At 39.3% G+C, this 17,737-nt stretch overlaps 1 protein-coding gene across 1 annotated transcript in view; it reads right to left on the bottom strand.

Annotated features, from left to right (window-relative positions):
• Positions 1-371: 371 nt before the first annotated feature.
• Positions 372-17,737, bottom strand: part of LOC611979 (transmembrane 9 superfamily member 2-like) — a 76,771-nt gene continuing 59,405 nt past the window's right edge. Inside the window, exons 14-17 of the mRNA XM_038586617.1 lie at positions 16,812-16,960; positions 14,904-15,015; positions 12,140-12,311; positions 372-568 (exon numbers count right to left, since the gene is read on the bottom strand). Of these exons, the coding sequence (XP_038442545.1) occupies positions 501-568; positions 12,140-12,311; positions 14,904-15,015; positions 16,812-16,960 (501 nt within the window). The 3' untranslated portion in view covers positions 372-500. The remainder of the gene's footprint in view (positions 569-12,139; positions 12,312-14,903; positions 15,016-16,811; positions 16,961-17,737) is intronic.

The raw sequence follows: 17,737 nt of genomic DNA, 5'->3' as shown, positions 1-17,737 counted from the left end.
AAAACATGTCATCTGAAATGCCCGTGTGCTCAGCTTTCATTTTGTAAAGAAATGTGCCTCACTTGCTCTAATTGCTTTCTTTTTTTTTTTTTATTGGTGTTCAATTTACTAACATACAGAATAACACCCAGTGCCCGTCACCCATTCACTCCCACCCCCCGCCCTCCTCCCCTTCTACCACCCCTAGTTCGTTTCCCAGAATTAGCAGTCTTTACGTTCTGTCTCCCTTTCTGATATTTCAATTAAGCCTTTTTATGGTATCTTTTCAGGACAGTCTGACTTAGAATAAGCCTGTTTCCAAATCAACCTGTTTTTTCCACATAATCAGTATTTTGTGTCATACAAACCGAGACCAGACAATGAGATTTTTTAATGCTGTATATTTAAAATGTGTACTAAGAGGCACACACACACACACATATAGATAGATTTTCACATAGATATAGATGTATATATTCAAAAGCAACGTTGATGTGCCTGGAAGCCTTTAGGAACATTTTTTAATCCACTTTCACCACACTGTAGATTTTAATAAGAAACCAGAAACAAGAAAAAAATCCAGTCGTCCCTGAAACAAAATGAAAAAGATCCTTGTTAACCAGAGACTATATCAAATCAAAGTAGCTTTCTCAAAAATGCAAAGCATGTCAGTTTTGAGGTGGGCTACTGATTCTCTAAATCTCAAGACTCATACATTATCAAATAAAAAATCACCAGGCTTTCTTGCTGAGCAAAGAGGATGAGCAGCAGGGCTAGAGGCAGCCACCTGCAACAAGATGTGAGAATCCATTTGATTGAACGCTGCAGGTCTCTAACCAAAGCAAAAATAAAAAATGAGTAGCTTAAGTTCTCTATTTCAAAAAGGTTACATAGAGGTCCAAGGCTAGTTTCTAATATAGTAAACTTTATATAACTTGCTTCAATTTAGAAAATGTAAATAACCATTATCAACTTATTAACACAAGTGGCAATAATCCATTATGTACTTGCATACTCAGGACATACATTAGTTTTATAAATCAAAGTTTGGTCTTATTAAATCTGATAAAAATCCCATTACTGGAGATTTACCCTAAAGAAATGTCCCCATAGAAGAAAAAAATTACATGCAAAATGGTGTTCCTAACACTATGATTTATGATATTGAAAAATTACAAATAAACCAAATGCCTCCAAATAGGTGACTTAGCTAAATGATGGACTAAGTGCTCAGTGAAATAAGATTGTCATCAAAAATGACAAATTTAAAGACTGTATAGCAGCGTGGACCAAAGAAGATCCCTTTATATGTAGGGTGATACAATTCTGGGCAAACTTTTATTTAACATAGGATTTCATTGATGTTCATGTTATAAAAACAATTCTCAGATGATATTAAGGTTCAATGACTTGGTCAAAGAAAACTTCCAGATCCTATAATCTAATGGGGCACCCCAAGACAATTCAATCATCTAGGAAAACATGTTAGTCACAGAAAGCTTTAGGCATGGTTTAGTCTCTTTTCCTTTGCCAGTTTTCAAGCTCAGAGTAACTTCCCATCCAGTATGCCATCATGCCACTTCCCTCCCATCCTTTATAGCTCCTTGTCAGGAGTCAGTGTAGTATAGTGATTAAGATTATGGACTCTGGATTGACATGAATCTACTCCATTGGTTACTAGCTGTATGATCTTGGCCAAGTGACAATCTTGCCAAACCTCAGTTTTCTCAACTGAAAAATGGGGATGATAATACCTATTCCTACATTAAGCTTCCCTTTCTGAATCCAACAACTTTGAAGGTTCAGGAGATGACAATATTTAGCTAACACATGTCTCTGAATCTAAGACATTTCTGATTTCAATTTGCTGCACACTATCCTCATAAACTACTGAAGTGTCCATGAATTCTCAACTTTTTGAGGCTTTACTTACAATACCCAAATTGTCTCCTACCCTAAACACAGTTCCATCAACTCTCACACTGTTCTGACAGGCAGCTGAGCTAAGTGAGTGGACTTTGGGGTCAGCAGGCACTTAGCTATATGATATAGAGCAAGCTACCCATCTCCTTTGTTCCTCCTAAATGAAGAAGAATTCTATCCCCACCCAAATAACAGGCTTGACCAGAGGAAAAAAGGTAAGATACATTAGGGTGCCCATCAGAGTAGGCACTCAAGAACTGAGAGCTAGCACTCATGTTCTGATTTGGGGCTTGAAAAATATCGTCACATGGGGTTTATTTAATTAGTGTAGTAGTCCTCAACACTGCCTGTACCCTGGAATCATCTAGGGAGATTTAACAACTACTATTGCCTGGATCACAACCCCCAGAGGTTCTGATTTAATTGATCTGGGATACAGCCTAAGAATCAAGAGCTTGAAAATCTCCCCAGGTGATTCTAATATGCAACCAGGGTCTCAGAATCCCTGGTCTAGCCTGCCTTTCTCCTTCCCACACACCCTCCCTCTCATCCTTCATGTGAACAAACATAAGTATGAAAAGAGGTGGGAAAATGTGCCTTCTAAGGGCCACTGAACCACACAACTGAAAAGCAACTTAAAGGATCTGGAAAGATGAAAATATTTTTTTCAACAACTCAATACTTGTACTACGATTTGAGGGCAGAAAGAGATGAGCCAAGAAGGGAGAGAATGTTCACTTGGGTGTCTCTGTCTACTTTTGCCTCAGGTTAGAGAAAATACTAAACCAATACTAGGAACATCCAGATTCTTTTTAAGCTCCATAACCTTTTATCATTAGGTCAGGTGATGCAGGATCTTGATGAGGCAGTCCAAGACAAGCAGAGAAGCCTATTTCTCCCCACGACCTTTCCCTAATTGCAATTCTATAATGAAAAGAATTCACAGCCTGATCCTGGGACTGCTCTCCAAAACACATTTCTTCGAAGGCTTTCCCAAAGCAGTCATTATATATGCACACTTGAAAAGGAAGAAGAAACTAGCTAAAGAAAACATTTTGAATGTCTACCACATGCTACTCAAGATGAACAAACCTTTAAAGAGTTTTTCCACAGAGGTGCCTGGGTGGCTCAGTGTTTGAGCATCTGCCTTTGGCTCAGGTCATGATCCCAGGGTTCTGAGATCAAGTCCCGCATCGGGCTCCCCACAGGGAGCCTGCTTCTCCCTCCACCTATATCTCTGCCTCTCTCTGTGTGCCTCTCATGAATAAGTAAATAAATAAATAAAAATTTTAAAATAAATAGAATCTTTCCACAGCCACTGTGGGGTTATATTCCAATACACATGAATTTCAGAATTTGCAGCAGTAAGATGCAGACAAAAGGTTTTCCTCAAATTGTATTTAAAGCCATTAAACAAAGGAATAAAGAGAAAGTTTGTTTGGAGAAAAGAGTCTTGGGGGCCTTGACTCCCTTCAGTCATGTTTGATTCGGTATTCATGAAACACTTTCTCTGGGCCTGGCCCTTGCTGGCTGGGTAATGAGAAGGATAGAACAGGGCTCTTGCAGGGAATGATCTCAGGTTATAGCTATCCCACACATCTCCACTGACAGACGTCACATTCTCTTCATCTCTCCTCTAGAAAACTCTTTAATCTTGTCTCTACCTCCTGTGTCTGTCTGTCTGTCTCTCTCTCCCATTCTGCACACAGTCAGAGTGACTGTGAGATTTCCAAAGCACAAACTTGATTGTCATGCCTCTACTTGCAAACCTTTAATAGCTCCCCATGGCAAAAGCACTCAAACCCCTGAGTGTATCAGAAACCTTTTAAGCTGTTAAAAATAAACATCAGCAAGGATTCTGATTTGGGGCTTTGGGTTGGGTCCTGGGCATCAGCTATATTGGTTTTCAATAATTTCCACAAAGGAATGTGATGTAAGACCACACTGGTGTTGGCACACAAGGCCCTCCAGGACCAGGCCACAGCTTCCTGCTTTAGAACTTGTTCCTGCCACTCCATGCCTTAAAATTCAAACTCCAGCAGCCCCAAATCACATCTAGATCTCCACATACCATGCCTTGTTCAGCCTGTCAATTCCACCTTCAAACTGTAAGACTTAGTCTTCCCTCAAGACTCTTCTAACACTTTCTCCTGCAAAGCTGTCTCTGACCTCCTTCGCCCTCCCCATGACTGAGCTGGACGCCCCTGCTCAGCACCTTCACAAGACCCTGAGCTTCACTTTTAGTCTTCTGGTCACAATGCATGGAAAGGATCTGTTCACAGGCCTTCTCTCTCCAGACCATAGCCAAGAGGCTAGGGGTTAAGCCTTACTCAGTTTGGTACCCCCCCCCCCACCCAGTGCTTGGCAGAGTGCTGAGCATGTTGTAGGCAGACAACAAATGTTACACTGAACTGTTTGGATGAACTGCATGGCAATGTAAACTCCATCAGGACAGAAGTCTTCATCCCTTTATATGAAGTTTTGTTCACTGCTAAAGCCCCAGTCTCTAGGGCTAGTGCCTGACACACAGTACATATTCAATATACACTTCTTGAATGAACGGCAAGAATTTGGAGAGGGCATCTCAGAGAAGGTTCTCTAAAGTTTCACTCAGAGGCATTTGAGGACGGGAGGCAGGTAATCCAGACAGAGCCAAGAGTACTCATAAAAGTCTGGAACAGAGATCCCTGGGTGGCGCAGTGGTTTGGCGCCTGCCTTTGGCCCGGGGCACGATCCTGGAGACCTGGGATCGAATCCCACATCGGGCTCCCTGCATGGAGCCTGCTTCTCCCTCTGCCTGTGTCTCTGCCTCTCTGTCTCTCTCTGTGTAACTATGATGAATAAATAAATAAAATCTTTAAAAAAAAAAGTCTGGAACAATTAAGCCCTGACAGTTCTAAGGAATAGTGAGAACTGTGGCAGGGGGATTGGCATGTTAAGAGTGTATGACCAAAGAATTAAGGGAACATCAGGGTGTCTGGCTGGCTCAGTTGTAAAAGCATGCAACTCTTGATCTTGGAGTCTGAGTTCAAGCCCCCTGTAGGGTATGAAGATGACTTAAAAATAAATAAATAAAGTTTTTTGACAATATTTTTTAAAATATTAAAAGAAAAAAAATAGAAGCAAGGGAATATTAAAAATAAAAATCCTATAGGAGAAAAAAAAAAAAAAATCCTATAGGAGAAAAGACTGCAAAAGTAGGTGAGAGCCAGATAGTAAATGCCAAGTTAAGAAGTTGGGATTTGATTAGGCAGGCAGCTGGGAGCCAGTGAAGATACATAAGCTGGAGAATGAAATTTGTATTTCATGATAATAAATGATGATAATAATGATGAAAATGATATCTGAAAGGGAAAATAAGGGAAGGGAGAAGAAATGTGTGGGAAATATCAGAAAGGGAGACAGAACGTAAAGACTGCTAACTCTGGGAAACGAACTAGGGGTGGTAGAAGGGGAGGAGGGCGGGGGGTGGGAGTGAATGGGTGACGGGCACTGGGTGTTATTCTGTATGTTAGTAAATTGAACACCAATAAAAAAATAAATTAAAAAAAAAGAAAATGATATCTGTTGTTTATTAAATACTTAGATGCTTGGCTGTGGGCTAAGTGCTTACATGTATGATCAGAGTGAGTTGAAGTCTATGAGTTAAGTACTAGGATTTTAACCATTCTATAAGGAAACAGAGGTTCAGAGAGCCTGTTGACTTACCTTACAATACCCAGCCAATAAGCAATACAGCTAAGACTCAAAGCCAACTCTGCCCGATTGCTCTAGGATAGGGCGATCAACATGGGCTGAGGTGACCATGAACTGCTTTGTGCAGAAAGACCTCAAAGAATGAGCAGCAGTTGGACAGGAAAAGCTTGGGGTGCAGGGAGTAGAAATCAATTCAGGTATGAGATGCCACAGAATGTAAAATACACAAGAATGCCAGAGAATGCAGATTCTGCTTACCATTAGGGAATGGGATACTTACTTTCCTTTGAAATGTTTTAGCATGATACTCAAAACTAGAATACTGGCTACTAAAAGGACCAGAGTTAGAGTAGGTCTGCAACTACTTGCACTGGGAAAAACAATGGGAGCCACAAGTTTTCAATATCCTTGAGAATAGAGAGGATTCCATCCTACTCATTCCTACAGCACCTAGCATTTAAGTCCACAGATGTAAATTGAAACCAAAACGAGCTGGGATTGAAGAAGTAATGAATTTATTATGGAGGAAAAGCTGGAAGAGTGTGCATCTGTTTTTTTTTGAAACAAGTGTCAAAAAAGGGTATGCAAAAAGACTGGAGGTATTCTGTTTTCATCACCTATTCCCAAGGGCAATATTCCATTGTCTTAGGTGCACCAATCTCAACACTCCCAATTAAGAGCAGTCCACCTGATCAAACAGAGGACCACAGAGGAGATTCCATAGGCATTCTTTGATTGTTGGTTTAGCCTCAGCTCAAGGAAAGTGCCTCTCTCTTGAGGAAGACATGGAAAGTTGTATTTAAAAGAATGAACTTTGGAGTCGGACAAACCTAGGTTCAACTGAATCATAGCTCCAATACTTACTAGCTGGGTGACCTTGAACAAGTCACTTAAATTCTCTGAGTCTCAGTGTCCTCATCCATACAATGGGAAGAATATGACCTAACACCTCATGATAATTAGATAATGAGGTGAAAATTAAGTGAGATAAATACATGCAAATAGTTGGCATATAGTCAACTCAACAAAAAGCAAATAGTATGAGGTCTATGTTTCCAAAGTCCCTATTAGCACATAGCCAAGCCCATAGAAGCTTAATAAATATTTGGTGGTTGGTTAACAGTTGGCATTAACAGATTTTTATCCTTTTTGATCTTTTGGCCTTTAGAACTGAAATTTTCAATAAGGCAGAGACAACTCGGTACAGTAAAACATGAAGGGCCTACTACAGCTAACATTTGTGCATTGAGGTAATTGGACTTTTCCCTCAGAGTATTTCATTTTACACTGTGTGAAAACATGGATTCTTCACTTTAATTTAGTGATAAAATATTACACAGTAGACATTCTCAAAACATATTGAGCTTCATTAAGTTCTTTTAATGAATAAAAATATATTCAAAGCACAGACACTTAGTGAGAAAGCCACCAGAGAAGCACTCTGCTCTTGGCTAATACTTCTTCTGGGTCTTAAAAGCTCCTTGTACCAAACTGGCTTCAATCACTGCGTGGTGCTTGGTGGTTCAGAGTCTCAGATTCTAAACATAAACTTGATTCTTGAGACAATCAAAACAGTATTTTGAAAATAGCATTAATTTCTAAGTAAAAGTGAGGTTCACAAGTAGTTCACTCAAGACCAACGTTTCTTAACAGTGGCACTACCGACATTTTGGGCCAGATAATTCTTTGTTGTAGAGGGCTGTTCTGCACATAGTAGGATGCTTAGCAGAATTCCTGGCCTCTACCCACTAGATGTCTCTAGCACTCTTCCAGCCATGACAATTAAAAATGTCTCAAATATTGCTAAATGTTCCCTAAGAAGCAAATTCACCCCTGGTTGAGAAACAATGCTCTAGAATAATAGACCATGGCTGAATAATAGACTGTGGCTAAATGCAAACATTTTTCATTGCTTGCCTGATATATATGTCATCACATAAAAGATTTCATTTACTACCGAATAGCAATGCCAAGGTTTACATTAGGCTATAAATACCATTATTATAATACAACCTAGCACTTTAGACTTTTAAAGAAGGAATCCTAAGTGTTACATCTTAATTGGTTATTGTGATTTTATGTCTTCCTTATCAAAATGAAAATACATTCTTTCAATTCATTTTGTTTTTGTTTTTTTTTTTTTTCAATTCATTTTCAAAGACTAACTCATTTGGGTCACCTGGGTGGCTCAGTTCAATAGAACATGTGACTCAATCTCAGGATTGTAAATTCAAGTCCCACATTGGGTGTAGAGATTACTTAAAAATAAAACTTAAAAAAAAAAGACTAACTCATTTGTTAATATCTAAAACACAACTTGATGCAAATAAAAATTCACTAACTACCCTCCAATCAAGACCAAGTATCCATACGTGAACCATCAATGAGCATCTATTAGAAATCACAGGAAAACTATCAGAAAAGAGCATAGCTACTCAGTAATGCACAGACTTAGTTTCTTTTTTAACTAACTTAACCAGCTGTTAAACTAGTTTTTTAAAACCAGTTAGGATTTGGGGCAAGTCACTCACACTTAAATTTATTTTTCTTAGCCTATACAATACAAGGTTTCCCTCCTGGTACCCTTTGATGATATTGTTGATATACTATGACTTATCTTCCCTCTCCCTGTCCCTTTAATCCTTCTTTGACACGTTGTTTACAAATCTATAAATGTGCTACCGAATGAAAATTGGGTAGAGGAACACCAGCCACAATGCACATCACTTCCTTTGGCTCAAAAAATGAGAGGAAGAAAACAATGGGATGCCATTTTAGACGTACTGTGTTAACAAAAAGGAAAGCCACTTTTGGGGTTTTGTTTTGTTTGTTTTTTCACCAATAATACTCAATGCCAGTCAAGGTTGTAGGGAAACCCAATACACTGTGCTAATGGCAGAAGAGCATAAAGAACCATAAAAACATTTATGCTTTTTGACCCTGCTATCCCATTTCACAGACTATCTTAAGGAAATAATTCAAAACAGAAAACAAAGTATGATAGGCAAGAAATAGTTAAGCAATCTGTTCAATATATTAAACAGCCTTACAAATGATAAATATAAACGATTCATATTTGGGGTGCCTAGTTGGCTCAGTTGGAAGACCATGTGACTCTTGATCTCAAGGTCATGAGTTCAAGCCCTATGTATATTTTACTTAAATAAATAAATTTTTTAAAAAATAAATAAAAATATAGGATTTGTAGCAACATAGGAATATACTTAGCATATAAATAATCTTCCACACAGTCACAATACTCAATATTGAAAGATGACAGCTGTGAACAATATCCTTCTGCTGTAATGACACAGATGAATCCAAATACCAAAGACAAATGTGGTGACCACAAGGAAGAACTTTGGATGAATGCATAATTATTCTAAATAAGTGTGAAACTCCTCAGCATTTTTAACATGAGTGGATATTGCTAATTTTCAAGTTGCCATTTTTTTTTGAAAAATCCTCTCAGAAGTGTTTGTCTACAGCAAGAAAGAGTAATCAGCAATTAATAACTGTACTTTTGTGTACATCTATAGTCTCAAGACTAATGATTTAATTAAGGATGTCTTCCTCAAAAGTGAAACAACATGAACATAAGCAATAAGCCTTGCTTCCTGCTGTGAACCTCAAAACATAATGATGATGAAAAAAATAAAATAATTCAATAGAAAAAATACATACAATGATGAAATGTAAAAAGATGCCATTTAAGGGTCTATAAGTAGATAGGGCTTCTTAAAGAACAGTTCTAGAAAATAGATGTCAAAAACACTTCATGAGACACCTGGGTGGCTCAGTCAATATTGAGTATCCGACTCTTGATTTCAGCTCAGGTCATGATCTCAGGGTCATGAGATCAAACCCCATGTTAGGCTTGCTGCTCAGCAGGGAGCCTGTTTCTCCCTCACCCTCTACCCCTACCCTCCCCCCCCATTCCTGCTCTCTCATTCTATTTCAAATAAATAAATAAAACCTTTTTAAAAAAAAAAAAGATGATGGGCAAAGGGGCGCCTGGGTGGCTCAGCCAGTTGAGCATCTGACTCTTGATTTTTAGCTCAGGTTGTAAATTTGGGGTTGTGGGATTGAGCCCCCCATAGGGATCTGCACTCACAGGGAGTCTGCTTCTTTCTCTCCCTCCCGCTCTGTCCCTCCCCTCCATTCTCTCTCTCTCTCTCAAATAAATAAATAAATAAATCTTTAAAAAAAGATAATGGTCAAAGATGGAAAGAAATTAAAATGAGTCAGTCTTGTGGAAAGGAAGTGCTACACTCACTGGAGTGGGTGTTTGAGTTGGCAGTACCAACGGGACGTGCAAATGTTCAGAATCTAACCGCATAGAGGTTATATCTTGGGATACAGACTTAGGAGCTGTCAGCATTGAGAAGGTAAACAAAGCCATGGGACTTAATGAGCTCTGAAAGGGAGAGGGTACAAAAAGTGTACTGAAACGCTAAAGATTAAACCTTGTATAAAGGTTAGAGGAAGGTGATAGGAAGAAGAAGGGAAGCAAAGGAAGGCCCAGAGTGATGCAAATCACATTGGGTTTCACAGAATAGGTGCTAAGTAGTTAGCTGCAGAAGCCAAGGAGACTGAAACCTAGAGAAAGCCATTAGATCTGTTAAGGGATCACTGGGAATCTTCAAGAGTCAGTATTCAGTAGGGTGTGACAGAAGAGATGGCAAGTGGTGGAGCCAACCAATGGGAGATTTCTGTCAGCAGTGTGACCATTCAAGAGTCTATCCACCTTTGGAAAGAAGCTGTCATCATCCAAGACTCCCAGAAAAAAAGCAACCTGAGTCAAAGTGCTCGGTATTGAAGAAAACAGAAGCCTGAAATCACTGTGTGAGACACATCCAACTGCACATCACCCAAATAGAAAAGCCAGTCACTCACTAGGAGAGAAATCCAAAACAAAAGACATGAGGGGTGGGCAGCCCCGGTGGCTCAGCGGTTTGGCGCTGCCTTCGGCCCAGGGTGTGATCCTGGAAACCCAGGATTGAATCCCTCGTCGGGCTCCCTGCATGGAGCCTGCTTCTCCCTCTGCCTCTGCTTCTGTCTCTGTCTCTGTCTCTGTCTCTCTCTCTCATGAATAAATAAATAAAATCTTTTAAAAAAGACATGAGGGGTGTAGACAACATCTACACAGAACATCATGAGGATCCGCACTGACAATACTGAGGAAAACAAAGCAGACATAAAAGAGTATATCCTATAGGATTCCATTTACACACAATTCAAAAACAGGTCAAATTAATCCATGCTGCTAAGAGTCAGGGGAACTGCTAAGAGGGGAATGGTTGCCTTTGAGTAAGGTGAGTGGAGAGAAGTGGCTTTCAGGGTGCTGATCATGTACCATTTATTAACACTGGCAGTAGTTACAAAAGTAGGTTCACTTTGCAATAACTCATTGAGCTGCACACATGTGTTGTATGCACTTCTCTGTGTGTCTATTTCAATACAAAGTTAGGAAAACTGGAAAACATATGAGGAGCCTGGTTAGACTAGAATGGTGAGACATTCTCAGGCCTTCAGGTTTAAATAGAACATCTAGTGTCGGAGAGATGAGAAGAATCCTGCACAGTCTTCTGTGTACTGAGGAGTTGAGACTGGAAGTTCACAGGTAATACAATATTTAAAAATGAGCCATCTCCAAGATGCTTTGGTTTCTCAAGTAACACTTACAATTGCCTTAAGTCTCTAATTTCTGACAAATTTCCACTGTTGATTTTTACGAATCTGTTGAACCTGAGAGTTCAAATCAGAGACAATACTTGAAATTTGTCCAAGTGACCTACATACATCATATGACTTGAGCAAAAACCAGAACTTAAAAGTGAAGCAAGTAGAGGGGCGCCAGGCTGGCTGGGTTGGTGAAGCATGGGACCCTAGATCTTGGGGTTGTAAGTTCGAGCCCCATGTGGTTTATGGAGATTACTTAAAAATAAAATCTCTATTTTTTAAAAAAGTGAGGCAGATAGAGTGGAACGCTGCCTCGCTCATCCTGAAAAGGATTCCAAGCTCTCCAATTTAATTATTTCTCTAACTGGATCATCTTAAAAACCATTCAATTTGTCGCCTACGTTAAGCATTAATCTAAATGAGAGTTGCCATCTCATCTGAAACCCAAATAACAACCCCAAATGAGTAATCCTGAGAGGTATACATCTTGTCCCCCGCCTCTAATTGCTTATATGACCACACATTTACTTAATCTATTTTTGTTAATTTAAAAGTTATTCAAGCCAGTTAATGTTTATGCTTGGAGGCTATTCAAAGGTGATTACACATAACCCTTTCTGTGCTTTGGAAGACATCCCTACTGTTTAAAGACATTCACAAGGGACAACCTGGAAGCTAAGTACATAAGGTCCCTCCAGTTCCCCAGGCTTTGCAATCTTTTATCCCCAAAGCATAAAAATGAACATGATGACTTTGTTCCCTATTCCTTCCATTAATTGCTAATTGATGGTTATTACATTAGGACTATCTCCAAGTCTCTTCAGAGAGTCTGAAATGTGTGAAATAATTCTATGGTTACCTGTGAAAAGGAAGAAAATCAGGACCATAACCATCATGTACCCAAAGTATAAAATGATGCTTGCAATGCCAGTGATTTGAAGTTTGGTCAAGAAGTAATGAACCGCATACATAAAAAGATAAACAGCCGTGAAACTGCTGGTAAAAAAAGCTCTCCACCACCAGTGGTAATCCTGGCAAAAGAAGCAGAAAAAAACAACTTTTTAGGTGAAATCTAATTATAAAAGGGTTAGCAATTACTGTAATGACAAACCACACAAAACAGGCCCCGTTCTGGGCTCCCTGCATGGAGCCTGCTTCTCCCTCTGCCTGTGTCTCTGCCTCTCTCTCTCTCTCTGTCTGTCATGAATGAATAAATAAAATCTTAAAAAAAAAAACAGGCCGTGTTAGATTATGGAGTAAAAGAAATAAAAGGGGAAGTTTTATAAGAAATGTAATGTGGTAGACACTGACTAATATATGTCTGCATGGGGTGCCTTCACATTTATAAACCCTCTGTTTCCAGGGAGACCACGTGTGCCCTCGGGGTCTGCACTTGTAATGCACACATCCTTTCTATCAGGGCAGTGTCTCCACCTTGGAAGGCTTTCACGTCGCTTCAATTTCCCTGCCAAAGCCGCACTGGGCTCAGGCCAGGTAGGAATAGGTTAGTATAGAAATTTCAGATAGAGCTTGATGGCAAATGTGATTTATTTTACCCGGCTCAATTCGGGACCCATGGAACCATGACTGAGGTCAATATTCAGGTTAGCCTCACCCTGCCCCACAGACTCCCACTGATACTAATTTAACTGGAGAGGTGCCTAGCTGGCTCAGTGGGTCGAGCCTGCGACTCTTGATCCCAAGGTTGAGTTTGAGCCCCATATTGCGTGTGGAGCCTACAAAAGAAAGAAAGAAAGAAAGAAAGAAAGAAAGAAAGAAAGAAAGAAAGAAAGAAAGAAAGAACTGAGGGAGGGAGGGAGGAAGGAAGGAAGGAAGGAAGGAAGGAAGAAAGAAAGAAAGAAAGAAAGAAAGAAAGAAAGAAAGAAGGAAAGAAAGAAAGAAATTTCACTTGTAAAAGCAAGGGTCAAGGGGACTTACAGTGCAGAAGACAGTTAACATAGCAGGTCTGAAGTTACTATCTTTAGAGGGGCCTGCTTGCAAGGTTGGCCCTTGGCTTACATCTGGGAATTTGGCATTTAATCATTCCCTGACTGATAAGAGTGGCTTGCTATACCTAAACTGTACATTGTGATTTATGATGAGCACTTGCTTTTCTTTTGGGAGTCTGGAATTTTTGTAGTTGCTAGGCAGAGGGTGCCTATGTGACCAGCTCCTAATGAAGACCTTGGATACGAAGTCTCTAATGGGCTTCCTTGGGCCCAAACATTGCACATATATTACTATTTTTTTAATTTTTATTTATTTATGATAGTCACACAGAGAGAGAGAGAGAGGCAAAGACATAGGCAGAGGGAGAAGCAGGCTCCATGCACCGGGAGCCCGACGTGGGATTCGATCCCGGGTCTCCAGGATCGTGCTCTGGGCCAAAGGCAGGTGCTAAACCGCTGCGCCACCCAGGGATCCCTATTTTTTTTTTTTTTTTTTTTTTTTACTGCTGAAGAAAGGAGTACACCTGATGTAACTTCTTATGGAAAAGAGAATGCTTAGTAAGACTGTACATGGATTTCCCCAGGCTTCACCTGTTTTTTTTTTCCCCTTGCTGATACTGTTGTGTGTCCTTTGGCTCTAACAGCCCTAGCCATGCATACATCCCTGTGCTGAGTCCCATGAGTCCTTCCAGTGAACCGCCAAATGTATGTGTGGTCTTGGGAACCTCCAAAACATTTCTTTTTTAATCTCTTTAGTAGGCTCCACATAAAGCATGGAGCCCAATGCAGGACTTGAACTCGACCCTGAGTTCAAGAGCTGTGCTGAGATCAAAAGTTGGATGCTTAACTGACTGAGCCACCCATGTACCCCACCTAAGACATAGAAATATATACATTATATGCCTATGGGTGTATATTTCATTCATGATTGTTGCAGATTTTCTATGACAAAAATGTATCATAGAATTAATGAGAAGCTAAGTATAACATATACAAAATTCAAGTTTTTTATCCTTTTACCTATCGCTCAAGAAGAAAACGCTCTAAGACATCATGTATATGATAATCATTCCCTAAACTTTCTATTGTCACCTTTAGAGAGTCTCATTTAACTACCAAAACAAGAAAAATGTAGGGGTTTTCAGAAAATAATTTTCACTACCACCTTAGTTATACAGAATGACATCAGAAAAAAAATGGGGGTGGAGTAGGGTAAACAGAGTTATTTATGTCCATGGTAACCAAAAGGCAATGAAATGAAAATTAGAGAAAGGGCCTTTAGCAGCAATCTCAAACCCATAAAACACACTGCTGGCCTACGTGGTAAAAATTTTAATTGTCAAGAAAAAAAACCCATTGAACCAGATCTTTTATATGTCTAAATATCAAATCAGTTCCCTATATTTTTCTATGCTAACTGAATATTATGCAGCAATTATTGTAACTAGCCAGAGAGAAATTGCTTTCTGTTTAAATCTTCCATCAAAGTCGCATTAACTTGATAGCTGCATCAAAATCAAAATGTGTCATCAGGAAAACACAATATAAAACTGATCCCATGTTGTAGAAACCATGCAGTTAGCAGTTGTTTCAATTTCTTGCTCAACACAGGCTTCTAATTCCAATAATGCGAGTTTTGGAAACAGAAAATGCGTTCACTTCTTAGGTCTTTACCTCAGCGCACAAGTGGAAATAACACAGCAGAACTGTAGCTTCTGAGCAGGTAATCAGGAGAATTATAAAGACCAAGAAAAGGAAGCCAAACATGAAGTACAACTGATGAGACCTGAAAATGAAAATGACAGCTTTAAAATTAACTTCACAATACACGGAGAGCCTGATCCGAATCCACATGGGACATGGCCACACTTCTCGAACCTTAGCCATGCGTTCCCAACCTTTATCTATACATCCAGTACCCAAAACATATGCCCTGACCCGTGTGGCTTCAGACTTCTGCCAGATCTTGTCCAGTGCGCATCTGTGTGGCTACTTACCCATAATTCCCTGCTCATACAATTTAGGATTCACGTGAGACCCATCATTATCTCTATCATTTTCTTTCTGCACATTTTAATCTACACTTTCCCTTTAGCAATGGAAAATTGCAAATACCATGAATACCAGCAACTATGTTACACAACAGAAAATCACAGACTCAAATCCTTGGCCGTTGAAGGTCTATTGACATGCAGCCTTCCCCAATAGGTTTTGATAGCACAGCACACATAATTCTATTAAATATACTTTCAGACACACCTCTTCTTAAAGCTTCATGTGTGGATTATATTTATGTGAGACTTGGGAGGAAGAAAGCCATTTTTTTTCCGTTATTATAGAGCCGAGCTAACTAAACTGGGAGGAGTAATTTTAAAAGCCTCCTGAAGAAAAGAAACTGAGGAACCAATCAATATCCCATTTTAAAAACTCCTGCAGAATATATACCTGGGCACAAGGCCAAGGGACAGGACTTGGGGAGAATCATCTCTATAGATAATGAACATACACAAAGTTGCACACTCTTTTTCATTGAAACAAAGCTTGTCTGAAGACTTCCAGTTTTCACTTTAAAATTATTCTCCCATCAAAAACATCTGGAAAACACAGTTGCTATAATCTATTTTGCAGCATGTTAAATATTTATTTGCTGACAAGGTAACAGATTTTATTGCTTATCTTTTAAACAAATTTGGCACAATGTTGTTTAAAAGGTGAGCAATTAATGTGCATGATATGATTAAGCCTAACTTTTGATTACTTGAAAGCTGTATCTGAAAGATTGCATTGGGATGAAAAATGTCCTAAACACAGCTGGCTACTGCATTTGATTTTATGGTGCCTTTGCCCCATCTCCAAAACTCCCTCTGCAGTACCACCCCACTCGACCTGCTCCTGAAACCAGAATACAGTCAAGAATCAGGAATTAAGAAAAAAGTGACTTGGAGAAGCTGAAGCTGTCGCATTTGCATCAGAGAGTCCGGGTTCTTACTTTACAGATCAAAATTCTTAAACCACGACAGGTTCAAAGTGGCAAATAAAAAGAGGAAAGCTGTAAGGAGTAGGCATCCTGACACCAGAGCTAACAGTTGACAGAAAGGAAAGCAGAAAAACATTACTTACGGCTCAGTACAGATGAAGACCCAAAGTATTTTTAGCAGAGGAACTCTGAAATCGTGCATGGAAGGTCAGTATGGAAAAGAGATACACATCAGGGCTGCTTTTTCCCATTTTTCAGCGCCTCCTTTCAAGGGACACCCCTGCCCCACCCCCTGCAAAGGCTCAGGGAAGTAGAGTGTGAGCCAATTTTAAGTCATCTGGAAAGGCTTAACAAGAGGTTATTACTTTAAAAAAAGGAAACTCGCATAGAAATTTCCATCAAAAAGTGTCTTTTAAAACTTGTGAATTAAGTCTGAGTTCCCTAAGAAATTCCCATGGGGTCAGATCGCTATTTCCTGAATAAAGCTGGGGGGGGGAGAGCAAATGAAGTTTTACCACACCAGAATTTAATCTCCTTGGAATACAGGAAAATTAATTGATCAACAGTTAAGATTTTTTTGAGATTTCTGAAGATACATTACTCACCAAATGCTGTTTAGAATGAAAAAGAGTTGGATGAAAATACAGCCAAAGGGTAAAATGCCACCAATGACGATGCCAAAAAGTGGTTTCGTTAAGAAAGTCTGCTGAGGAACATGACGGGGAATCTGGTTTGTGTGAACTGGACACCTAAACTGCTCCAAAAGAAATTAAGTGAAAATCAGAATGACATGAAATTGAAGTGAATTTATATACATATAATCACAACACAAAATCCTGAATCAGGACAGGACATGTGGTCAGAGGCTAGACCAACACTGTGAAATAGAAATGTAATGCAAGCCATACTTACAGTTTTAAATATTTTACAAGCTAAATCTTAAAAAGTGAAAAGAAACAGGTGAAATTAATTTATGAAATATTCATTTCACTCCAACATGCCCAAATATTCTCAGTTAAATTTGTCATCAATATAAAAATTATTAAATAGATGTTTTATGTTTTGTTGTTCTGTTTGAAATCCACTGTGTTTTTTTACACTTCCTTGCAGCATTTACCAATTTGGAACTAGCCACATCTCAAGCACTCGAAAGTCGCATGCGGCTAGTGACCATGATACTAGAAAGCACACAGCTAGACAATAAGGATGTTTATGCTTTCCTATCAGTTTCAAGGGAGAGACTGGACAAGGTTTTGTGGTGATTATTCCAATATGAAGTAATTAATTTCAAAAAGCCCTCTCAGAATGTGTGGAAAACCCAAAAGACTCAACCAAAAAAATGCTAGAATTAATTCATGAACTCGGCAAAGTTTCAAGATATAAAACCAATGTATAGAAATCGGTTGCATTTCTATACATCAATATATAGAAATTGGTTGCATTTCTATACATCAATAATGAAGCAGCAGAAAAAGAAATCAAGGAATCGATCCCATTTGCAACTGCACCAAAAACAATGAGATACCTAGGA

The sequence above is a fragment of the Canis lupus genome, chromosome X, assembly GCF_011100685.1.
Source record: "Canis lupus familiaris isolate Mischka breed German Shepherd chromosome X, alternate assembly UU_Cfam_GSD_1.0, whole genome shotgun sequence".
NCBI classification, from domain to species: domain Eukaryota; kingdom Metazoa; phylum Chordata; class Mammalia; order Carnivora; family Canidae; genus Canis; species Canis lupus.
The sequence above is the reverse complement of the archived record's forward strand: the minus strand, read 5'-3'. Positions and strand labels throughout refer to the sequence as shown.